Genomic DNA, 26,417 nt, shown 5'->3' with positions numbered 1-26,417 from the left:
CGGCTGGTGTGATTCCCCCCTTGGGGGGCCTCTAATTTTCTTTTTGTTATTCTTTGAGGTTTATAATCATCTTGGGAGAAACTTTTCGAAATGGAGGAATTTGATTTAACCTCCTTAAACCTCTGTGGCACATGAGACCACTTCTAAAACGACATCATCCGAAAATAGCAAGGAATAAAACAAAAAGACGTTGTCTGGCTTAAGAGTTAACTAGACCCAACCCAGCTCACCATAACCATTCCTACCCTACCTATTCCCATCCTACCTCAGCCTACCCTAACCATTCCCATCCTATCTCAGCCTACCCTAACTATGCCCATCCTAGTACCTACGCTATCTTACCCTAATCAGAGCTACTCTATGTTACTCTAACCATTCCCATCTCATCTAAGTCTCACCTTGCGTGACCCCAACTCACCTCTCTTGCCGCTGCAGCCTCGGGAACGTGCCCCAAGGTGACCTGGTTGTGGTGGTGCTGGTGACGGCCATGAGTTCTGGAGGGTAGGTCAGCTGCCGCCTTCCCATTGACTCCCTTCTCACACTTGACTTCAGCCGCATCCCTACACTCTTCACCTTTGACCTCACGCTTCCTGTGCTTGATGACCTCTCACTCGACCTAGGGCTTGACTCCCCACTCAACCTTGAACTCCCGCTCGAACTCAAGTTTGAAATTTCACTCAGCCTCAGACTTGCCCTTCTAATAGACCTCAGACTTGACCTGTTAAATGTCCCTAGACTTGACCGTCTGCTCGACCTCAAGCTAAGTCTCTCAATTGACCTCTCAAATATTTTTTCATCAGATTTTTGAGTCACTTTTCCAATCGATGTGTCAGTGTGTTTCTCAACTGCCACATCAGGCACCTCAACTGATACATTCGTTTCCTCATTCGACCAGCTAAAGGACCTGAATAAAGATTTCTTTGATGCTCTCAAAGGAGTATCACTCGTCATGGAAATCGATATCTCATCAGCCAACCTCACAGACCTGTTTGACTGCTCAGTGGACCTCACACTATTCGACCTAACAAGTGACATGTCAGTCATGCTGCTGCTTGACTTCACATCCTTACTCTCGATCGCCTTCACGGACCTGCCACTCGACCTAAAGATAGAACCCAAACTGAAACTTAAGCCCGAGTTCATACTTAGTTTCTTCTTTGACCTATACTCACTCCCCCTCGACTTCCCACTCCATTTAACATCATTGACACTCGAACCTGCACTCTCTTTAGTACGACTCTCACTCGCCTTGCCACTCACAGCAGAAACCACCTTATCAAACCCAACCCTGATGTTTGACTTCTGACTATCCCTGACCTCAAGGTGACCCAGATCGACTGATGGGGTCTGCTGTTCATCAGACTCATACAAGTTAGGTATCAGATTCATCACAGCTAAGGAGGCAGATACACTGTCATCTTCAGAGGAAGAAGAACCCAGTGTCCACTTATGCACCCTGGACATTCCTAAAACCTCTGTGGTTGGGTAATGGAAATCAGGGCACGCCTCCAAAACCACACGAGCTGTAGATCTGGACACCCTGGTTGCAGACACTATGGTTGAAGATCGGGATATTGCTTCTAAAGATTCAGAAGTCTCACTGGTTGTGGTTCTGGCCACTGTACCTGAGTCACGCACTTCAACAGATGAGTTAGACATTTTGGAGGGCTGAGGCACGGTACATGACGATGTAGACACTTCTGATGACATTTTAGTTGCTAAGGATTTTGACGTTTCTGAAGGCTCCGGCATGGCTGATGAAGATGTGGATGCTTCGGAAGGCTGAGGCGTGGTGGGTGAAGACTTGGACTCTGGTGTAAGCATTTTTGTGACTGAGGCTCTGGATCCTGATGAAGAGTGCTCAGAATGCACTGCTGAGGAATAGGAAGAAACAGCTGTAGATCCCAATACCATTCTTGAAGTTATGAAATCTGTGGACTCTGTAGAGATGGGTGCCACATTTGCTGCTATGGACATGTCAGCTGCAGTTTGGGACACTTTGGTTCTAGGATTGGGCATGGTCACTACAGAACTGGCTATCACGGCTGTAGAATTGGACAACACAGCTACAGAGTTGGGCACAGGAACTGCGGAACTGTGTACTGTAGATGCAGAACTGGGGACTGTAAATGTAGCACTGTCCACTGTAGATATGGCACTATGCACTGTAGATGTAGCACAGTGCTGTACAGGTGCTGCTGGGCTAAGCTCAGGCGAGTTGGAATTAGAAAGTACAGATACAGAACTTGGAACAGCAGAGGTAGAACTAGGCACTGTATGTGTAGAACTGGGTACTGTCGATGAAGAAGTGGACACAGACGTTGAACTGGGCACTGTACACGAAATGGGTGCTGTTGACACTGAACTGGGCACTGTATGTGTACAATCTGAGATCGTAGATGTAGGATTGGACCTCTCACATGCATTTCTAGCTACAGCAGGTACAGCTCTGGGCACCACACCTCTGGTGTTGGCTATCACAGTGTTATAGTTGGACAAAACCAAGGTGCTGGCCATTGTGCTTGAAGGTGCTGATGTCTTTACTATAGATTTGGACACTTTGGCTTTGGCCCTCTTAGTAGTAGATCTGGGTAGTGTGGCGGCCTTGGACTCCTGGTATGAGGGTTTGGACACAACTGAAGATCTGAACATCGCGTTTGATGGTCTGGGCATGCTGTCTGAACCGTTCATCACTCTAATTGAAGATCTAGAAATTGTTGTTGGAGATCTGGTCATTCTGGCTTCAGACTTGGATGCGACTGACTCTTCCGATGCCACTCTGGACATAATCAGACTGCTTCCCGGAGGCATGCGCTTTCCTCCTTTAGTTGCTTTTGAAGAACTCGACACTCTGGCTTGATCGTCTCTGTGGTCAATGGCTGGGGATGTAGCCATATCTGTAAATTCAGTAGCGGGCATTTGCAATTTCCCACTGGATGATTCCAATACACCTGAAACTTGAGAGACTTTTGTGGCATGTTTGGACACATCCGGAGACTCAGCTGAACCTCCCGTGGGTGCAGTTTTGGACACTTTCTGATCAGCATCGTTTAGAACATGTTTAGTCAGGGATTCCAAGTCCCTGAACTCTGACAATTTCTTACGCTGCCTTGTTGAATTCATACTCAGACATTTGTGTCTAGCCTACATTACCTATTAGGACGTATCACCCTCTACCAACCTATTACACCATTCACCTCAGACACTTTTCGAACATTTCACTCTGCTTCATCACTTAGACAGCACTAGGGACTTCAGTAATGTGTTTCAGATTAACATTTCACTTTACTTCACCACCTGGACATCACTGGGAACTTTGAAAACACATCAACCTAACACTTCACATTTTTTCACTACTTTAGACACCTCTGAGCTCCCTTCACCAACACAGGACACTCCTAAACACCTTGGCTACCACTTATCAACCCTCCACCCACTCCAACACCACTTTTTGACATCCTTCACTATTTAGATTATCCTTGACACACTCTGAACAAACTCTGGACACCTTTTCAACACCAATGAACATCTATAATTCGTTCACAACCACTAGGGATCACCATACAACCACAATGTGAGGCGGGGCAGCGAGAGAGGGGGACGGTGGAGTGGGAAAGTGAGAGTGTGAGAGGGACGGGGAAGTGACACTGAAACAGTCAGGGGAGTGAGACACAGGTGATAAGAGGCGAAAAATAATAGGGCGGGGAGAGGGAGGAGTGAGGGTGGGAGGGGAGACAGGGAGGTAAGATAAGGGTCTGGCACAATTAAGTAAGTCAGTGCTTGGCAGATAAGGCCGTGATACGTCTTGTGTGTCCGCTGGGATCAGACTGGTGATAAGCCACAGGAAATAGTCAACAAATCAATCAGGCTTTAAAATGCAGTGTGATGACAACTGCAATGCAGGTGTCGTGCAGCTCTAGTGGTGTAGTGGTAAGAACGGTGATCTGCTGTCCCTGAGTTAGCGAATCTAATCACACGTTTGGCCAGGTAATATATCTTATCACTTTAATTTTGTTGTCACAGATTTTATTGATAAACAAACAAAAAAATCATGAATATGTCATAAAACATACCTACAAAATTTAATACCATACCAGCCCTGAATGAAACAGACCTGGAATGTATTCCATGTGGACGACGGGTATTTGCGCCCACGTGGTGGCATGTGAAGGTGTAGTGCATGACAGAGGACTGTTGGACCTCAAGTCTGTGTCCAGAAACGGAAAAAAAAACAGCTTCAGACATGCAACTTTCAAAATCAGCCACAGCCTCTTTCCACTTCACTTATACGTCTGCATCACACAATGGGACTTCTTTCAGCTTCAGGTGTACAGCTTTCGGAATGTGGCATAGCATCTTCAGTCAAGCATGTAAATTACAGCATATAAGGCAGGGTCCTGTATGGAAGTGTTTGCTCCTAAAATCATCATCATCATCATCATCCCTGTCCGCCATTTTCACATTAGGATCACGCTAATGGACCTTTGATCTCTACCGGGACATGAATCAGAGGAGAAATTGAGTTGCATGTAGAGTCGGGAAATTAACAGGCATATTATCAGACCAAACATCAGAAGAGGGATGCAAACCAATAATTCTTTACATCATTCCTGAAACATGGGATGGAAAAAAAACACAGTGGAATGCGATCTAAACACGTTCTCTCTTCGTAGGTGTTTTGAAATTGGCCGTCTACAATCCTGGGCTTGCCTATACCTTCGTGGACGTAGTTTAAATAATACAGAGCTAATAGCCGTACACTCAGTCGGTCCGAAATGTGTTGGGAAGTGCGAAATCGAATGAGAATGTGAAATTGAATGTTTACTTACGAGAACACATGGATAAAAGAGTAACTTTTTCTTCTGATTAGCAAACATTTTCGTTCCATTTCGACCCCTACAATTGCGAAACCCATAAATTTTCGTGTCAGCCTAAGGCGTGAAGTACAACCCTTTATGAACACATCGCGGAGAAGCTAAACCATCACAGCCAGGCATTAATTTACTTGTAATTTTGGTAATACCTCGCTACTTATAATCTTCAAACACGACGGGGAAGACACCTGTTTCTCTGACTGTACAAGATACTGAGAGCAATAAAAGTCCTGGGCAGTCGGATCACCACAACCACAGACAATTACAAGAAGGAAGGAAGCTGTGTTGATGATGGGCAGGTAGGATAAAGAATGGGATGATAGGAAGGCGGAAAGCGGGGGAGGGAAGATAGGGAAAAAGAAAAACAGGGGGATGGGGAAGAGGAAGAAAAACAGGAGGATGGAAGTGAGGCAAGAACAGGGCGACAAAGGGAAGAGGAAAGGGAAAGGGTGAAAGGGGGGATGAGGGAGGGAAGAAAGGTTGAGAATGGAGGAGCAGCAGAAGGGGAGGAAAGGATGGAATGATGACGGAGCACCCCAAACCACGTCTCTTTTAATCATATGTTACGACGCTGGGAATACGTGGGTACTATCATTCATCACCCACCATGAGTCAGGTACGGCTGCAGACAAAATATCGCTCCACTTTAGCTCAGTAATTAGAAACACTTACATACGGTAATATTCTGAGCAAGTGCTGCGCTAGAGTATTATATGTGGGGCTTCAAGGGTTCTCGATTAATTCTCTTGGTGTGGTGTGGTGTGGTGTGGTATTATGCTTTTGCTAAAGTCTACGGAGTGAAGCACCTCGCTCTGAAAATCGTTAGTGAGAAACAGACAGACAGAGCCATTCCTAAAGACATTCCCACATCTAAAAATTTGATGGTTTCAGAAGATTGCACCATCCGATTCCGACACTCATTGTTGACTGTGTGGTTAGCTATCGTGGTAAAATGAATATTATTTACCGTATGTCTCCAACTGTTTACTGAAAATCCATCCTCTCAACCTAGCTACTATGATATATATATATATCAATCAATCAATCAATCATTTCCTGTGGCACCCTCGGGGATGCATACTGTAGGGCCTCGATGAACTCACACCACCACATCCTATCTTGTGCTAACACCTCAAGATCTCCCCAACACTCATCTCCAGCTTCCCGTCTCATTGTCCTCACCCACGTCTCTTTTGGCCTTCCTCTACCTCTCCTACCAAGTGCCACCCACCCTGGTGTACCTCGTACTACTCCCTGTCTCCTATACACATGTCCTAGCCACTTCCATCGTGAGAATCTAACATATTCATCGATCGGCTGCACTCCCGTTATTTCTCTAATTCTACTATTTGGTATCCTTTCCCACCACTTAACTCCTAATATTCTTCTAAGTGCTTTATTTTCAAACACCAAGAATTTATTTTCCATAGTCACTGTGCTGTACCAAGACTCGTGTCCATAAATTAAGATACTCCTAACCATTACCTTATAAAGTTTGATTTTTGTATGCACAGAGAAATTGTTATTATTCCAAATATTTTTAAGCATTCCCATTGCCTGATTAGCCTTCTTTAACCTTTCCTCGAATTCAAAGTTCAAAGAACCATCCTTGGCTAAATAAGTACCTAAATATTTAAACCTATCAACTTGCTTTACAACCATACCTCCAATTACACATTCCTGCGCATTTTCCATATTCATATTGATTATTTCAGTTTTTCCACAATTAATAACCAAACCCACCTTGCGACCTTCACTCACCAAACAGTCCAACACTCTCTGCATCTCTTCTGGCCCATCACAAATCAAAACTATATCATCTGCATAATCTAAATCCAAAAGTTTCCTGTTCTCTCCCCAAAGTATACCTGCACCGGTTTCTGTTCCAACGCGTTTCATAATGTAATCAATGACCAATATAAATAGTAAAGGTGATAGAACACCACCTTGAATTACTCCGGACTTGACTTCAAACGAATCACTCAGACAACCATCAACCATCACTTTACAAAATGTGTCCTCATGCATGTTCATAATGACCCTCACAAACTCCTCTGGTATTCCATAATGTCTCATGATCTTCCCCATAGTCTCTCTCGAAACACTATCAAAAGCCTTTTCAAAATCAACAAAACAAAGACTTAACGGTACTCTCATTTCATTAACTTGCTGCATCAAATGCCTAACTATAAAGATCTGATCATTGCAACCACGTCCCTTTCTAAAACCAGCCTGTTCATCCCTCAGAATACCCTCAACCACCGGCTCCAACCTATTTAACAACACTCTACTGAAAACTTTCAAAGCTATCGGTGACAAAGAGATTCCCCTCCAATTACCACATTCACTCAGGTCTCCCTTCTTCGGAACTTTAACAATTACACCATTCTTCCAAACTGACGGTAGTAACCCCGTCACCCATATCTTATTGAATAGCTTGGTCAGGATCATTATTAATCTATCCCCCTCCACTTTAAACATTTCCGGAAATAAACCATCCTCCCCTGGTGCCTTATTATTCTTTAACTGTTTTACTGCTTTCTCCACTTCTGCAAGCCTCAACTCTCCTGTTTCTATATTTAAATCTTCCTGAGCAGACGGTATATCCTCTTCTGGTGGTATTGGTCTATTAAGAACTGTCTCAAAATGCTCTTTCCATCAGTTTTTAATATATATATATATATATATATATATATATATATATATATATATATATATATATATATATATATATATATATATATTTTGCCACTTCTAGACCACTTTATACAGGTTAGTAGAGTTCCCTAGCAGTAAAGAAATTCAAAATGCTGCATCTAACATATCTAGCTTCAAAACAGTCTCCTAATCTGCATAAAATCGACTGGAGAAGGCAAGCATAAAACAAAAGACGACATCGTAGTGAAGGAGATAGAATGGTCTTGGCTTACACACGAGGGGAGTGACGCTAACAAATAATTATTGCAAACTATGAGGTTATTACAAAAAAATACAATTCACGACGTTTATCTAGGCAGCGTAAATCTTGGCTGATAATTATGCGGTTTTGATGATTAAGCAGGTGTCTGGTTAAGAGGGTTTCCGTGTGTGTGTGTGTGTGTGTGTGTGTGTGTGTGTGTGTGTGTGTGTGTGTGTGTGTGTGTGTGTGTGTGTGTGTGTGTGTGTGTGTGTGTGTGTGTGTGTGTGTGTGTGTGTGTGTGTGTGTGTGTGTGTGTGTGTGTGTGTGTGTGTGTGTGTGTGTGTGTGTGTGTGTGTGTGTGTGTGTGTGTGTGTGTGTGTGTGTGTGTGTGTGTGTGTGTGTGTGTGTGTGTGTGTGTGTGTGTGTGTGTGTGTGTGTGTGTATACTCAAGTGTGCTAAAAAATATATATATATTACAATAATTTACCTTGGTCCGAACAAATTTCAGTAAAGTATTTCCAAGTGTTTTAACATTTTTAGTTTCCGAAGCGAATAAAATATAATCTGAACACTCTGTCGTTTTATACAACAGGTGCAGGAGAGGTATGCAGTCTGCCAAGGTAAATACATCCGGCAGAGGCGAGTGAAGCAATCAGAAACAATCCCCATTTTTTTCCTTCGTTTTTCTGAACTCATTCGTATTTGTTCGTTGTATCTCCAGAGGATTATGTTTACGTTTAGAGAGCAGCGTGGTAGTGAAGGGGTTAAGGAAGTCTGAAAAGTCTTAAGAACAAAACAATATCGTATATGACATTCTCTAGCTGGATGGACTGTGTATACGAAGACGGCTCTCTCTCTCTCTCTCTCTCTCTCTCTCTCTCTCTCTCTCTCTCTCGACGATTTTATTCAGCTAACTCCTTCACTACTACAGCGCTCTCCTTGGCTGGAAGGCGTCTATGTACAGCAAGACTCAACAATGACTGGAGGCGAGGTGGTGAAGGGGAGGGAGGAGCAGGGTGGGCAAGGTGTGCTATGGGAGGAAGGGTCTTTACTGAGCAGGTACAAATGCCTGGAGAACATTTTGCCAAACCACACCTCCTACGATAAACAGATAGACAGATATAGAGACACTGATGAGTATACAAACACATATAGATTGTAGTATAGACTGACACATTCACAGACAGATATATGTACAGACAACGACAGACAGAAAGACATACAGATAGATAAACAGACAGACAGACAGACAGACTGACGGATAGATAGAGAAATAGATAGATAGGGTTTCATGGTGATGTGGGGTGTGGGGAAAACAGGAAGCATTTCACGAGACACTTCATTGGTTCTCTTCTTCTTTTTTCCACTTTCCCCTTTTTCTTCCTTCCCTCCTTCCTTCCTATTCTCTTCCTTCCTTACTCTTCCCATCCTACCTTCCTTCATCCCTCCTTACTTTCCGTGTTTTCTTCGACTCGTTCCTCATTTCTTCCTCATAATTATCTTTCTCACTTATCTTTTTTCCTTCCTTCCTTTCTCACTCTTTGCTTTTGGTTTCTCATTCTCTTACTCTTTCCTTGTTTCTTCATTCCTTCACTGTTCCTCTTCTGTTCTTCCGCCTTGGACTACTAACTCAGCCTTCCTTCCTTCGGCTTTTTCTTCGCTTTATTCATTTCTTTATCTCGCCCATCCCTTCATTTTCCTTCCTTTGTTCCCGATTTGCCTTGTACATTTTCTTCATTCGCCTCCTTCCTCGTTTCCTCCTTCCTTCCCTGTTTCTCTCCCTCACTTCATTTTTCGATCCACTCTTCCCTGTTTTTCTTCTTTACATGTTCCTGCATCCATACCATCCTTGCAACACCCTGCCTCTCCCTGCCACCTCTACCTCTCTCTCATACTCGCTCCTCTTCCCCTCCCCCTATCTCCGCCGCTTCCTCATACTTCTCCCTACCACCCCTACCCCTGTCCCTCTGGCTTCTCTCCTCTCCCCAGGTCTCTCTGGCTCCCTTTATCTCTCCCTCTTCCTTTTGTCTCCCTCTGCCACCCCTACCTCTGCCAAACACCTTTCCTCTTCTCCCTACGTCACTGCCTCAGCCTCTTCCTCTACCGCTTTATCTAATCTTCCTTGTAAGAAGATGATATATATTCCAATTTCCACTCAATTAACACCGGCATGCCACAGGGATCAGTTCTGGCATCAACCCTGTTCCTTGTTCACATTAATGATCTCTTATGTCACAATCCCATTCATTCATATGCAGATGACTCAACACTTCACGGTTCATTCACACTCAAACACCCATTTACAAAGTCTAATATCTCTAACTCTCAACTCAGTACAGCCACCTCCATAAATCAAGACTTATCTAAGATCAATGAATGAGGACAAAACAACCTCGTCACATTTAAGGCCAGTAAAACCAAATATATACAATTTACTAATAGACTGATATTGCCAGATTCGTTTATTACCATCAATGCTACTAATATTCCCATCTCCAAAAGTATTGAAATTCTCGGTGTCTCACTTAACAATGCCCTCAGCCGGACCTCTCATGTCAGATCACTTGCTGAAACCGCCACAAAGAAACTTGGATTATTGTACAGAGTCCGTAACTTCTTCACTGACGAGCAGTTAGCTATAATTTATGAGAGTCATGTGCGCTCTCAGCTTGAATATTGCTCACCCTTGTGCAATGGATGTGGAGAGGTTGCATGAAAACAACTAGACAAAATTCAGAACAAAGCTGTTGGATTTATTGATAATCATGTTATTATAAATAAACTACCTCCCCTACAAGTAAGAAGGAATGTTGCCTCCCTTGCATTATTTTACAGATACTTTTATGGCAAATGCTCAGACGAAGTTGCGTCCATGATGCCACCTCTCCATGCCTTCCCTCGTGCTACACGGGCATCTGGTAGCGCTCATGACTGGAATGTCACTCAGCCATATTGCAGAACTTCTGCCTATCAGAATTCTTTTATTCCCTGAACTGCATCTCTTTGGAACTCGCTTTCCCAGAGTTGTTTCCCCCCAAACTTCAACCCACAGCTGTTCAAGTCTAACTGTTACAGATATTTTATGAATGGAGGACGTCTCTAATCTGGTGAATGGATTATTTTTTTTATTCATTTGTTTTTCCTTCCACTGTCATGAAAAAAAAATCTTGGGTTCAGAGGGATTTTTTTTCTTTTTTTATGTGTCCGACTCTGGGCACAGGCTTCAAAGCCTGCCATCAAGGCCCAGCAGTCCTCCTGCATACCATACACCGCTACATGTCACCAATTCGACCTTAACACCCACCGTCCATATTGAATACATGCTAGGGCTGTCTCATACAGGACTGGTGTATTGGTATTAGCGGGGGTACTTTTACACATGTCGGCGGGTCTTCTGGTAGATCGGTAAAGCCTGATTTAATGAAATTCAAATCCTTAAACTGTTCCCTGCCCCAGCGGGGATTTGAACCTGGGGTCCGTTAGGACTGCAGGCAACCTCTCTACCGATTGAGCCACCGCCTCCCCCAGCCACTCCCTCTCTCCACTGCCTTCTCCCTTTCATTCCTTTTCTTCCCTTGCCAACTCCCAGCCTCCCTCTGCCTCTCCTGACTCTTACTGCCTCTTTCCTCCCTACCTCTACCCATCTCTGTCACCTGTTGCTTCTCCCTACCTCTTCCTTCATCATCCTGCCTCTCCCTGCCTCCCTTCGCTTTTTCCCACGTACACCTCCTCCTCCTCTAGCCTCCTGCCTCTCTCTGCCACTCTACAGATCTCCCTGCCTCTCCTTCTTTCTTCCTTTCCATGTCTGCCTCTCCTCATCACCCTCTTCCTCTAAATACCTACTGCCTCTCCTTAGCACTTGTTTTCTCCTTCCTCTTTCTCCCCCTGCCTCCCCTGCCTCTCCCTGCCTAACCCTGCCTCGACACTAAGCCGGCAAGCAAACCCCCTGACTCAGTGACAAATGCCGTACTTCAACACAGGCGGAGAGAGAGAGAGAGAGAGAGAGAGAGAGAGAGGGGTGGAGGGGTACACATACATACATACATACATACATACAAGCAGACAGACAGACCAACACAGCGAGACAAACCCTCAGTCAGTCGGAGAGGAGGAGGAAAGCCATAAGAATACAAGTACATATAAACACAGCGCCTTGGACGAGAGGGAAAGAAACAGGGAAAGAGGAAGGAGGAAATAGCTGAGACAGAGAGAGAGAGAGGCGGCCAAGAGAGCAGTAAATCAGATGGCAGTAAATCAGAGTGTATACGACTTTCTATTAGAGTTACAAAGACGGCAGGGAAAAGTGTGGGTGAAATGCAGGCACAGGGTGTGAGGGTGAGGGGCTGGAGACAATGAGGACAGGCTTTCAAAGGATAATAATAGAATAACGATGGAAAGAATAATAATAATGGTAACAGTAGTAACAGCAGTAGCAGTAGTAATAATAATAATAGTAGTAGTAGTAGTAGTAATAATAGTAGCAGTAGTCTTTTTTTTTCTTTTTTCTTTTTTTTTACTGCCCCATCAGGTGAGCAGGTCTAGTTAGGTTACTCAGTCCGGGCAATTTAGGACGACAGAGACCAGCCCCTCGCCCTAAGAAGCATTGTGTGTGCGCGACTGACCCCAGCCACCCCTCCAACCTGACCTGCGAGGCTACTTCTGGCAGGCGCGTCTCCCTTAGGCTTTCATTGCGATGGTAGAACTTGGGTATATCACTGCAGTCAACTCCTAATTATTCTATTTAATGACACCTAATGCAGTCAAAGGTTAGTGGAGGCCCCTTTCCCTAACGTCCTCACCACCAGATATCTCACCAACTAAATACAAACATCAGCTGCTGGCACAAGAGAGAAGTGTCCCCGTACTGAAAAGGTTAACAGCGCAGCCATACCCAGTTACACACCCAGCCTCATCTGTGTACATTACCCCTTCAGAACAATGCCTTCCCTTGTATTTCATTCTTGCTACCTCAGGACCATCTTCTTCAGCTTACCGGAGACTTTCCATCAGGTGCAGTTTTATACATTGTTGATTTTATTGTGCTTCTTCAATATTATCATCGTCAGCATCACTTTCACCACCACAACGACCCCCACTATCACCGTTATCATCGTCATCGCTACCATCACCACCACCACCATCACAACCACAACCACAATGAAGGGTGGTGTGGTGGGGCTGGTAACACAAGCACCAGCCATTCCTATTTTTAAGTTGGCACCACTGATCGCCTGTCAACCCCGCTTTCATCAGTCTTCCTCTTTATCTACGTCGTATTATGTAATCTAGTTATCTTTTTACTAATCTGTATATCTATCTCTGTATCTGCCTACCTACCTACCCATCTATCTTTTTATCAATCTAATTCTCTATCTATCTATCTATCTATACCTGTCTGTCTTTGTCCACCTATCTGCTTACCTCGCCATCTATCTACCTACCTACCTACCCATCTATCTGTCTATCTACCGATCGATCGGTGCATCTTTGTCCGTCTATGTACAGGCACCCAAAAAAGCATCGGCCATCTTACCGCACGTATCATTCTGAAACACGGACGAGGCACTGTGGTACGTGAGACACCCGGTAATTCTACGTGCAAATACTGTCCTTGGTAATTATTGGGACTCGAGATCGCCCAAATCGTCACATACTGGGTGATATACAGTATTTTTTGTGGGAACAAAGTTAATAAATTCATCGGTGTCTGCAAAACTCACTCACATTCACAACCATAGATTCCCCAGGTAGGCCACAATTCTTTGGCTGATTGTCCCTGTCTGCTCTTCACTTTCATCTCTCTATCTGTCTCCACCTCAGTCTGTCTGTGTGGTTACCGCGCACTGAGGGGTAGGTGACCAGCCTGCTCCTCTTGATGGCATTATATGATGGGAAAGAAAAGCCTGCAGTCACCTCTAAGGGCTCGAACTAAGGCAGGGTCATCACTTGGACTGGGTTGGTGTTTCACTGGGCCACCGGCGCCTCTCACCGTCTCTCTGCCTATAACACTGCTGGCCAAACCTTCACTATGCGCTGTACACAATACTTCTGGTCTATTCCGCATATCCTAGTAATGTACACTCTATTCCAATGATCACTTAGTCGACCTGTACAAACCTAAAGTGATAATCTAAGCGTCCTTTATTTTTTTTTACTTCCTACGTAACCCAACAGACGACAATGAGGCAACTCTAAACACCAGCACTGGATTACTACCTGAGTTATATAACCTAAATGTCTCAGACCCGGTAGGTTATTTTGCTAAGATTACAACAGAATTATAATATACGACTTAAACATGGACGAATAGCAGCTGGACAATCTCTCTCTCTCTCTCTCTCTCTCTCTCTCTCTCTCTCTCTCTCTCTCTCTCTCTCTCTCTCTCCCCTTTTCTCCCTATTCACCATAATTCCTTTCCTCTCCCCTTTTCTTCCTCTGTTCACTCCCCTCCCGTTTTCTCCCTCCGTTCTTTCTCTCTCTCATTTCTCCCCCTTTTTCTATCCTCTCCCTTTTCCTCTCCATTCCTCTCCTTTTCCATTTCCTCCCTCAGTTCCTTCCCTTTCCTTTCTACCTCAGTTCCTCTCCCCTCACATACCTACCTCTTTCCTTTTCTTCCTCCCTTCCTTTCCTCCTCCCTTTCCTCCGCCAGTCCCTCCCTCCCTATTTTTCCTCCCCTATCTATCGTCCTGTCTATTTCTGGAGACTCCTTAAGCCTTGTGTCCCTCCCTCTAATTCCCTCCCTGTTTCCCTTCATGGCTTTCTCCCTTGTTGCCTCTCTCCCCGACTCTCTCTCTCTCTCTCTCTCTCTCTCTCTCTCTGCGTCCTTCCTTCCCTGCCTGTCACCCTGCCTCCCTTTCCCTCCATCTCTCTCCATGAATCCCTATCTCCCTGCCTCCCCTTGCCTCCCTCTTTCCCTGCCTCTCCTTGCCTCCCTCTTTCCCTGCCTCCCCTTGCCTCCCTCTTTCCCTGCCTCCCCTTGCCTCCCTCTTTCCCTGCCTCCCCTTGCCTCCCTCTTTCCCTGCCTCTCCTCGCCTCCCTCTTTCCCTGCCTCGCCTCGCCTCCCTCTTTCCCTGCCTCTCCTTGCCTCCCTCTTTCCCTGCCTCCCCTTGCCTCCCTCTTTCCCTGCCTCCCCTTGCCTCCCTCTTTCCCTGCCTCTCCTTGCCTCCCTCTTTCCCTACCTCTCCCTGCCTCCCTCAGTTCGTCTCTCTCTCTCTCTCTCTCTCTCTCTCTCTCTCTCTCTCTCTTCCTCTCCCTGCCTCCCTATCTCCCTGTCCTTGCTCACCCTTACCTCCCTGCCTCTCTCCTCCCCTGCCTCCCTCCTTGTCTCTCTCTCCCTACCCTTCCCAGCCTCCTTATCTCCCTGTCCTTGCTCACTCTTACCTCCCTGCCTCTCTCCTCCCCTGCCTCCCTCCCTCGTTGTCTTTCTCTCCCTACCCTTCCCTGCCTCCTTATCTCCCAGTCCTTGCTCACTCTTACCTCCCTGCCTCTCTCCTCCCCTGTCTCTCTCCCTGCCTCCCTCATTTGGGACCCTCAGGTAACAGGATTATGAGAACCCTACAGGTAAACACGGAGGAGGAGGAGGAGGAAAAGAAGGAGGAGGAGGAGAAGGAGGAGGAGGAGGAGGAGGAGAAGGAGGAGGAGGAGGAGAAGGAGGAGGAGGAGGAGGAGGATACTGAATAAAGAAGAGAGGGAAGAGAGAAGGAGGGAAGGGGGAAGAAAAGAAGAAAGGATGGAAGGATGAGACTACAAAGAGCTACACAGGAGCAGCCGACAAAGGAAAATAAACAGTATCATTCCCTCTGTTCCATTCCCGGCCGTGTGTCGCAGGGAAGGGCATAACGAAGGCAGGTATTTTCTGAGTCCACAACAAGGAAGGTAAACATCAAAAAGGGCAGGGGAAAAGGAAGGTTTGAAAGAAGAGGGTATGAAAAATATGGAAAGAGGGGAACGAAAGGAGGGAAGAAGGATGACAACATGGAACAGGGGTGATGATGGGAGGAAGGCAGAAAAAGGAGTGAAGAGGGGAGGGAGGGAAGAAGAGGGTACTGAAGATGGAAGGGAGGGGGGAAGGAAGTAGAGATGAAAGAACAGGAGGAGGAAGAGAGTACAACAGGAAGGAAAGGAAGGGCAAAGGATACGGATATGAAAGAAAAGGAAGGAGGGGCGAGAGGGGATAGAAAGGAAGAGGGAATAGAGGGAAGGGAGAAAAGAAGAAAAACAGGGAGGAAGGAAACGGTTAAGAAGAGGGGAAGGTAAAGAACAGGGAAGAAGGGAAGGAGGTAGGGAAGGAGGAAGGAGAAGGGCAGGAGGGAGGAAAGAACAGAACACCAAAAGGGGAACAGTAGAATGAGGAATGATGAAAGGGATAGAAAACAGGAAGGACTGGAAGGAAGACGCAACCGACAAGGTAAGAAAAGACACGAGAGGAAGGAAGGAAAGAGGGAGGAAAAACAGACTCCAAGGAAGGAAGGGCAGGGGGAAAGACAGAACCCATAGATGGCAGGAAGAGAGGAAGGGAAGGCACCGGGGAAGTTGCGAAGGAAGACAGAGGAGAGGAAGAGGAAGAAAAAAATGGAGAAGGAGAGGGGAGGGGATGGAGAAGAGGGAAGAGGAGAAAAGGGAGAGGGATAGAGCGGGATAAAGATATGAATAGGGTGAGTGGGGAGACAGAGAAGGAGATGAAGACGAAGACGAGAAAAAAGGGGAAGGAGAAAGTGGCAGAAAGGGATAAAGCAATGAAGGAGGGAGAGGAAGATGGAAAATAAAGTATAAAAAAAAAATGATGATGAAAAAACTGAGAAAGAAGGAAAATTCAGAGTGAGGACGGAAAAGGAAATGAAAACTCGAGGAAGCAGAGATAAAGGAAGGGCTATGATGAAAACAAAAGGTGAATGGAGCGTGAGAGCGGCAGTAAAAGTGAATGGAATGGAAAGCCAGTAAAAAGGATGAATAAAAACAGGCCATTTCTTAGCAATCCACTGGTTTTATGTACCATCTGACTTTTTATCATCCACTGCTGCTTGTTTTCAACCCGCATTCCTTTCCTGTAAATCCACTACACTCTCGTCAGCTGCACTTCCTTCTGGCATTTATAAGTAACGGCAAGATCTATATATTCACTCCATCTGTCTGTCTATATGTTTGTTAATCTGTCTGCCTCTCTGTCTATGTGTTTCTATCTGTCTGTCTGTCTGACTACTTGCCTGCCTTCCTATCTACCAAGCAGTCTATTGTCTTCCACCGTATGCTGAGAGGTGATGGCCAATTCTCAAAGTCCACTAGGTATTGCTGTCCCTATTACGATGCCTATCCCACGACCCACCATCCCTCCTCCCATGCCCATTGACCCTACACCAGAATCATCGCTGCCAGACGTATTTTCATGGGTTTAATATGTTTACTCTTTTGACAAGACAGTATTCTCTTGATCTTGTTTATTTCTATTTTATCATTTTGTATTTATTTTTTTTTTGTGACGTTGAGATTAAACCTTAGTGTATCACCTGTTCTGCAAGGGCCGTGTTTTCTGAAGGCTGCCTCTTCCTATTCCTTCTTCCTTCCAGCTTTTCTCCCTCCTACCTAGGTTCGCATCTATTATCGGATATTTCCTCCACTTCCACTGATGCACCCAGACACGATTTCGCCCTCGAGGAGACCAACTAACACTATTATAAACCAGGCAGAAGCTGTGGAAAGTCCGTAGTTCAAAGAGATGATGCTCCAACAGAACCTGCCACCAGTAGTTCACCTGGGGCTCGTCCTGAACCCCATGGAGAAGGCATGTACAAGACCAGCACACATTTAAACCTACGCATCTTTCCTCGGTCATCTCAATCTTCCCTTTGATCCTCATGCAGCCGATCAGGCCACTGTACCTCCATCTAGTGAACGAAGACACTTTCCCTTCCACACCATGCCAGCTCCCTTATTTGGATTCCCAGGGAGGTAACTCGTAATAGCTAGTCTGGTCATAGAGATACGCCACCCTGCCGCAGCGAACCTTCCTGCAGAGAACCAGGAGCCAACACATCACCGTCAAAACTCACCGTCCTGCCTCAAGGAGTGGGTAATCAGAGAGTCCATGAGATAGCCCTTGAAGCAGCTCATATGGCCTTTTAGACTCCTGCGCTCGTTCATCTCCAAATCATCCACTGCACAAACCACTGGATGGCTCACCGGGCAGGCCATTGTGTGGAGGTGGTTCTCCCTCCACACCACGTCAGAGATGATTCATGGGGCTCTGGCACAACGCTTCAACCTCCACGCCAACACTCAGTTTTAGACTTTCATAATCTACAGGCAGAATGACACAACCCAGCAAAAGATACGCAAACTTAATACACTCACCTTCCTACAGCAACATCTGTCACACACACACACACACACACACACACACACACACACACACACACACACACACACACACACACACACACACACACACACACACACAACCTTCACTCACTGTCGCTCTCACCATCTGTATCCATCAGGTGTTCGTCACAGCCAGCTCTCAAAGTGTGTAATTTGTCAGGTGTCAGAGTCAGTGGTTAGGAGGTATATAATTGAGAAAAAAATCACTCATTCACGTACATATGTTTCTGTCCACCTGTCCTTACTCTAACCAAAAGTAATCCTGGAGTGTGCAAATAATACTCTATGTTACCTCGTCAATCAGCATAACCATAAAAAAAAGTCTGAATTAGGTTTTTATTTAGATCATATACGTTGACATAAGAGACTCTGATGTAGTGATGAATAAGCACGGAGAAAAGCATGATGGAAAAAAAAAAACACACGAGATCCTTAACATCAACATTATATCACCACCACAACCATCACCACCACCACCACCATCACCACCACACCACCACCACCACAACAACAACATGAGGACACAGCTAAAAACAAAACAGCAGCATTGTCTCCATAAACTGCAACATAAACAAACACAAAACAACAATGACAATAAAAACGAAAACAACAACTACTTCAATGTAAACAGGAGGAACTTTAATAGCGGAGAGAGAGAGAGAGAGAGAGAGAGAGAGACAGACAGACAGACAGACAGACAGACAGACAGACAGAGACAGACAGACAGACAGGGACAGACAGACAGAATAAATTGAGAAAATGAAAGAGAGTAAGAGAGGAGAGAGAGAAGAAGAGATTGAGAAAATGAGAGAGTAAGAGAGAAGAGGGAGAAAAATAGGCTGAGAAAGTGAGAGAGATCAGAGGGACGGACTCCGAGACCTGGGGAGATGGAAAGGCGATCGGGTGTGTGAAACTTGGCTAGCCGGGTCCTAAGACTTTTTTCCCCTACTACCCACCTACTGACCAACTATCCATGTCACTATCTGTCCGTCTGTCTGTCTGGCTGTCTATCTATCTATCTGAAACACTTCGCTACGATTCTATTCTGGTTGTTCAGTAGCCAAATTGCTTTGTTCTTCAGTCATACAGTTCAATCTGCCATTTATTTGAACATTTATGGGAAAGAGTATGTTAGTAGGGGAATGAACTTTGAAGCATAGTTGAATTAATATTGTTTGAGAGAGAGAGAGAGAGAGAGAGAGAGAGAGAGAGGCGTTGATACGATTTATATATACTTGGCATTTCCTCCTCCCCAATTCGCCTCCCTCCTCCCCCTCTTCCTCGTTTTCTTTTTTCTTCTCTTCCCTTTGAACACACTTTCTCACACTTTCTCTTCCTCAGTCCTTAATGCTTTGTTCTCTCTCTCTCTCTCTCTCTCTCTCTCTCTCTCTCTCTCTCTTATTTTTCTTCCCTCTTCATCTCTTTCTTCCCCTCCATCTTTCTCCTTCCTTCCTTTCTTCTTTACTTCTCCTCTTTCCTCCCTCTCTTCCTATACATCTTCCACCCTGTCCCACTTATCTCCCTCCCTCCCCCTCCCTCTCTCCCTCCCTCCCTCACCTGCTTAATTTAGTGCCTCCCTCCCTCCCTGCTTAGTCCTTTATGCATGCGCTTTATCCCTGTCTCATTAACGTCTCTCTCTCTCTCTCTCTCTCTCTCTCTCTCTCTCTCTCTCTCTCTCTCTCTCTCTCTCTCTCTCCAATACGCTGCACTATTTCATCCTTCCTAACCCCTTCACCCTTCTTCCTCCCTCCCACCGTCCCTCACCCTTCCTCCCTCACACTCCCTTACTTCCTGCAAACTCAACACTCTCCCTCCCTCCCTTCCACCTTCCCCTCCCTCTCCACCTCCCTCCACTCCCACTATCAACCTACTTTCCTCCCTCTCTCCCTCCCTTTTTTCTCTCCCTGTCTTCCTCCCTCCCTACTTCTAGCGGTCTGTCTCTTCCCTCTTCTCCCTCTCGCCTGTGTGTCTGTCTATCTGTCTATCTATCCATCTGTGTGTGTGTGTGTGTGTGTGTGTGTGTGTGTGTGTGTGTGTGTGTGTGTGTGTGTGTGTGTGTGTGTGTGTGTGTGTGTGTGTGTGTGTGTGTGTGTGTGTGTGTGTGTGTGTGTGTGTGTGTGTGTGTGTGTGTGTGTGTGTGTGTGTGTGTGTGTGTGTGTTTTCATTTCCCTGTCCCTACATACTATTTCTTTCCTTCTTTCCTTCCTCCCTTTCTTGTTCGTTCTTAGTTTTTCCTACGCGCCTGTTTCCTCACTGTCTGCTCCTTCTTACATTTCCTTTTCCCCTTTCTTTCCTTCTTATTTTCCCTCCCTTCTTTCCTCTGTCTCTTTATAGTCAATTTGTTATGCCGTATGTCTGTTCCACCATTCTCCATCTTACCTTAATCTTTCCTCCCTCTCTTCTTCCTCTCTCCCCTACTTCTCGATCACCGATTTTCTCTCCCCTTCAATTCTCAGCATCTTCTCTCTCTCTGTAGTTTCCTCCTCCTCCTCCTTCTCCTCCTCCTCCTCCTCCTCTCAAAGCCAAGTCGGGCGAGTCACTTCCTGAATAATTATTTACCTATCTACACACACACACACACACACACACACATATGCAGTGTATACACAGCACACTAAACCACACAAACATGCACAAGCACACATACATAAAACACACACACACACACACACACACACACACACACACACACACACACAATGATGAACGCAGCAAACAAAAATTTATGACTACATACAAATCACAACATCTCTCCGTCTATTAGTTTGTGTGTCAGCTGTGTTTGGCTACAGCTGTCACGGTGCAGTGCATATTTGCGTGGGTGAAAAGGAAAGTCACAAGCACCTTACGAATATGTACGGCGCGCCGGACGTGGGATGGGGACACAGCCTCCCCATCCCAAGACCCAAGTACAAAATTATCCACATTTGTCGATAGGGATAAAAATGAAATTAAAACAAAATAAAGTAACTGGCACTGTCCTAGATATACCATTACAGAGTTGAAAGTATGAACACTATATTAAATAGCTGCACTAACTGGCAAAACATTTTTTTTTTCTAAGACCTACAAAAAAAGTCCATCAGCTTCTCGCGACTACAAAGCGACTTTCCCACACACGATCTGTGAAGCCACTGTAGACCAGAAAGACGTGGAACAGAGGAGGATTTCTTAGAAAATTCGTGCAAATCACGCAAAACAAAGTCGGGCCCAAGACAAATTGTCCTGAGTGGCCGGTGTAATGTCCAGGGAGTTGTGGTTATATCAATGGTCGCGGCTGACCCAGTAACGCCGAATAGTACACACACACAAAAAAAAATGAGCTCAAAATAACACACATCTGCTACCATTACTGAACATCCTGACAGCATTCCACGCCCGATCTGTTCTTCCTCCCTCCCTCCCTCCCTCCTTCGTACTGGTCTCCGAAGTAAAAGCACGAGTATATGGGGGTCAACAGAGGACATGGACAGATGCAAGACACAGGCGATGAAAGGAGAGACACAAAACAATACAAACTTCGTCATTTCACAACTGCAACAGGTGTTACTCATCAGCGCCTGGCCCTTGATCTCAGTAACATTTCATGGGACTCGAATCCAATCCAAAACTTCTGAACGTGACGCAAGTGCCAAACCGACCAAGCCACCAAGCTTACATACCGCTGTCATGCCGTTCTCTTTTACCCTCCATTCTCGTCCTCACCTTCCCTCCCTGCCTCCCACACTTCCTCCAAATCCTACATCAGATATACTATTAGAATGATGGTAGGTGGTGGAGACCATCATTCACTCACTTGATGTAGTGCCGCCTATTTCTTCATTCCTCTTTCTCAGTCTATCTCTGTGCCTGCCCTCCTCTCTTCCTACTTCTCTCTTTCCTTCCTGTCACTTTTTATTACTCTTCTTTCCACTTCAGGTGGCTCTACACTGAGTGACAGGCCTAAAGATTTCATGTAAGCAGGAAACCATTTACAACGCTGGGAAGTAAACCATATAACCAAATTACGGGGTGAAATGGAGCGATCTGGAGCCCTGCTAACTGAGGGGAGACGCAAATGCGACGTCCACCCAGGAACGATACCTCCGCACTTCTCCCCAAGCCTCGCTGTGGCTAGGGCTGTCGGCCACAAAGGTACTTCGGTTCACTGCAGAGGATGGGCTTGAAGGGGTGATTGTTTGTCTGCGGTTGATGGGTTTATTCGGCTAGACTGACTGGAACTGATCACCAGCAACGGCAGAAACTTACCAAAGTCTAATATGTACGAGTATAACTGATATATGATGTTATGTAGCTCAGTCTAATACCTGTAATTAGACTTACCTACGTTACTTTTCATAATCGCAAAATTCTGCAATATTCTGGATATCAGATGTCATGTTGTGTATGTTATTATGAAACTATCCGAGAAGGCATATTTATCGACACAGAAGACTCAGCCACTGTGATCAAATCGTTTACCAACAGGGTCTTCGTATGTCTGAATGTTGGTCAAAAAGCTCTCTCTCTCTCTCTCTCTCTCTCTCTCTCTCTCTCTCTCTGAATGCCTGACCTGACTTCGATAAAACTGGCATATACATTGTACGTGAATCATGCAAGATGTGATTCAGTTTTAGTGCAAACCCATCAAAGGTCAAGGTCAAGGGTCAAGGTGAAACATCAGGTGTGGCGTGGCTGTTTCCTCTAAGCACTGTTGATCTTGTTTTATATGTTAATTTGTACATCTCTCTCTCTCTCTCTCTCTCTCTCTCTCTCTCTCTCTCTCTCTCTCTCTCTCTCTCTCCTTTAAATCTCATCCCCAACTCCACCTCATCATCCCTCTTTGTTCTGTACCAACACTCCTATCCTCATCACTCTTCCTCTCCTCCTCCTCCTCCTCCTCTTCCTCCTCCTCCTCCTCCTACACCCTCCCCATTCCTTAAATCCTCACTTCCTACATTTTCCACTCCTCTCGTCCACTCCCCACCTCTCACCACTCCTCTCTCCCCCGCTCCTCCCTCTCTTTCCACACTCCCTCTAGGACTATATTTCTCCCTCCCCATTTGTCTTTCTTCTCCTCCCCTCCCTTCACTACCCCCTCTCACCCCACCACGTCTCTCTCTCTCTCTCTCTCTCTCTCTCTCTCTCTCTCTCTCTCTCTCTCTCTCTCTCTCTCTCACATTCCTCCCATTTCACCTTCCTCCTTTGCTTCCTCTTCCCTCTCCCCTTCCCCTACTCCCACGTTTTTCACCCTCCCTCCCCTACCCTCTCCCCCTTCCCCTCTTGCTTCCCCTCCCTCGCCCACCCCTCTCCCACTTCCCTTGTTCTCATTAGTCCCCTCACACTTTTTTTCACCTTCCACTATACCCTCTCTCCCTTCCCTTCCTCTCTCTCTCCCTCTCTCTCTCTCTCTTCCCTCCATCTATCCTCTCTCCTTTCCCCTCTCTCCCCTCCCTCTCTCTCCCCCTCTTCCCTCCATCTCTCCCCCCCCCCCAGTAATGTCGCTTGAATAATCCCGTGGGAAGAGGCAGCACCATTTCTTCATCTTTTTCTTGTTCACCCTTGTCAGAACACGGTGAGAGAGAGAGAGAGAGAGAGAGAGAGAGAGAGAGAGAGAGAGAGAGAGAGAGAGAGAGAGAGAGACGGACCTACCTGTGCTTTAGAAGTCATAATTTTCTTCCTCGCTTGTGTTTGCATATCATTAAATCAGTGTGGGACGAGATTATGGAGTACAGTGACAGTCTTTTTTACGCCTGACAGTCCATAACTCCCTGATGATTGGCTCTGCGTGTCATTAGGTCAACGTACAATCCCTAAAAATTGTTCTTATTCATGTGATCGATAGTTTGACAATGTCCCCGAGTCATAAAATTTCGGATATGTATCAGGACGTGGAGCATTATCTACCTATCTCTCCTATCTATAGCCCGACGCCCAAATCCCGCAAAGGGTGGCCGCAGACAAAACGCCTCCAAGTCGCTCTGTCACCCACCATTTGACTGCCCTCCCCCAACTCACTCCCCCCTCAGTTTTTTTTTTTTTTTTGCTTTTTTTTTTTTTTTGGTCTATTTCATGCTTTGTTTCGTGGCTTCATGGTATGTTTCATGGTTCTTCTTAGTGTGTTTCAAACAATTGCAGATCAGTAAATCAAACACCTCGGTGCACAGAGATAAAAAAAATATATATCTACATTACAAGGAACATACACACCGTTCTCTAGATGAGGACGGTATCAAGACTGGTTTAAGGTACGGTACATAAAGTAAAATCACTGGAATAAAAAGGCCAAACGAAGACAAGGCTTAGTTAGAATCCAGTATACGAAGGGGTAAAAGCCAGTGGGGAAAATCATATCGCGGAAACAAGACCTGGTGGCAGCGATGTATAAAAAAAAAAAAAAAAACAGAATCACCACACAAAAATCCTTCCAAGAAATCCACATTCACACACTACAGAGAGAAGAGAAAATATATCATCTGTGTCTTCCAGCTTAGACCTTGCAAGCGTCCCTCAATGCCCTCGGGTGACACGGCGCAGATCGGGTACACGGGATCCTGTTGACATATTCTGATGGATGTATATTTTCCTGAGTCCTCCCAAACTGACGACTCTGAAGGGGGCGACTATCAGAGGGGACGACTATCAGAGGGGACGACTATCAGAGGGGACGACTATCAGAGGGGACGACTATCAGAGGGGACGACTATCAGAGGGGACGACTATCAGAGGGGACGACTATCAGAGGGATACGACTATGAGAGTGGGCGACTATCAGAGGGGACGACTATCAGAGGGGGGCGACTATCAGAGGGGACGACTATCAGAAGGGACGACTATCAGAGGGATACGGAAATCACAGGAGACGACTATCAGAGGGGGCGATTATCAGAGGCAACGATTATCAGAGGCAACGACTATCAGAGGCGACGACTATCAGAGGAAGGCGATTATCAGAGGGGACGACTATCAGAGGGGACGACTATCAAAGGGGACGACTATCACAGGGGACGACTATCACAGGGGGACGACTATCACAGGGGGACGACTATCACAGGGGACGACTATCAGAAGGGACGACTATCAGAAGGGACGACTATCAGAAGGGACGACTAACAGAAGGGACGACTATCAGAGGAGGCGACTATCAGAGGGAGCGACTATCAGAGGGGACGACTATCAGAGGGGACGACTATCAGAGGGGACAACTATCACAAGGAATACGACTATCAGAGGGGACAACTATCACAAGGAATACGACTATCAGAGGGGACAACTATCACAAGGAATACGACTATCAGAGGGGACAACTATCACAAGGAATACGACTATCAGAGGGGACGACTATCACAGGGGGACCTGAAGGAGACCTGAAGAAACCCTAAGAGGGGAGACCTGAGGGGAGTGTGAAGGACACCTAAAGTGAAACCTGAGAAAGGACCTGAAGAGAGACCTGAGACAGACATGAGGGGGACCTGAAGTGGACCAGTGAGGGACCTGAGAGAAAAACCTGAGAATGAGACCTGAAAGGGACCTGAGAGAGACCTGAGGAGGATCTGAGAGGAAAATCTGAAGGGGAATTGAAAAGAGGACATGAAGGGGACCTAAATGGGACCTTAGAAGGGAATCGAAAGGGACCCAAAGATAATCTGAGAGGGGAATCCAAAGCTAACGTAAAGGGGACCTGAGAGAAGTATCTGATACGGACCTGAGAGAGTATGTGAAGGGAACCCTAGAGGGGGACCTGAAGGGGACCGAGAAAAGATCTGAAAAGAACCTGAGAAGGAGACCGAAGGAGGAGACCTGAGAGGACCTTGAAGGAGATCTGACAGGATAAGAGAACCTTGGGGGGGACCTGAGAGGAGCTTGAAGTGGACCTAAGATGATACTGAGGAGGACCTGAGAGAATCTTGAAGAGGGCTTGAGAGGATCTTGAGGCCTTGAGGAGAACCTGAGAGAGGCAGTGTCAGAGGGGGACCTACCTGCTGGAGAATGCGAGGGCCAGTTGGTCAATGGCCTCAAGGAAGGACGTGGGGTCGGCCTGCTCATCCTCGTAGCCGAACCCTGAGGAGGAGATACGTGGTCAGAATGGGATGGGTGCGGGGGTGAGGGAGACAGGTGTGCAAATGAGTGCCTGGGTGAAAGTGAACGATTGAGGGAAACGAGTGAGTGATGAATGAATTAGTGAGTGAAAACGAATGAATGAATGAATGAAGGAGAATGTGTCAGTGAATGAGTGTACGCGAGTGAGTCAGAGCGAGTGAATGAATGACAGTGATTCTAACCTAAACTGT

The 26,417-nt window shown here is 46.0% G+C and overlaps 1 protein-coding gene across 1 annotated transcript in view; it reads right to left on the bottom strand.

The window, feature by feature from the left end:
• Positions 1–26,417, bottom strand: part of LOC145413654 (uncharacterized) — a 332,513-nt gene that overhangs the window by 98,275 nt on the left and 207,821 nt on the right. Inside the window, exons 5-6 of the mRNA XM_080283312.1 lie at positions 26,106–26,187; positions 419–3,109 (exon numbers count right to left, since the gene is read on the bottom strand). Of these exons, the coding sequence (XP_080139438.1) occupies positions 419–3,109; positions 26,106–26,187 (2,773 nt within the window). The remainder of the gene's footprint in view (positions 1–418; positions 3,110–26,105; positions 26,188–26,417) is intronic.

This window comes from Coenobita brevimanus, chromosome 97, assembly GCF_032717465.1.
Source record: "Coenobita brevimanus isolate Jiangsu-jjx chromosome 97, ASM3271746v2, whole genome shotgun sequence".
NCBI lineage: Eukaryota > Metazoa > Arthropoda > Malacostraca > Decapoda > Coenobitidae > Coenobita > Coenobita brevimanus.
This window is presented reverse-complemented; position numbering and strand designations above follow the sequence as displayed.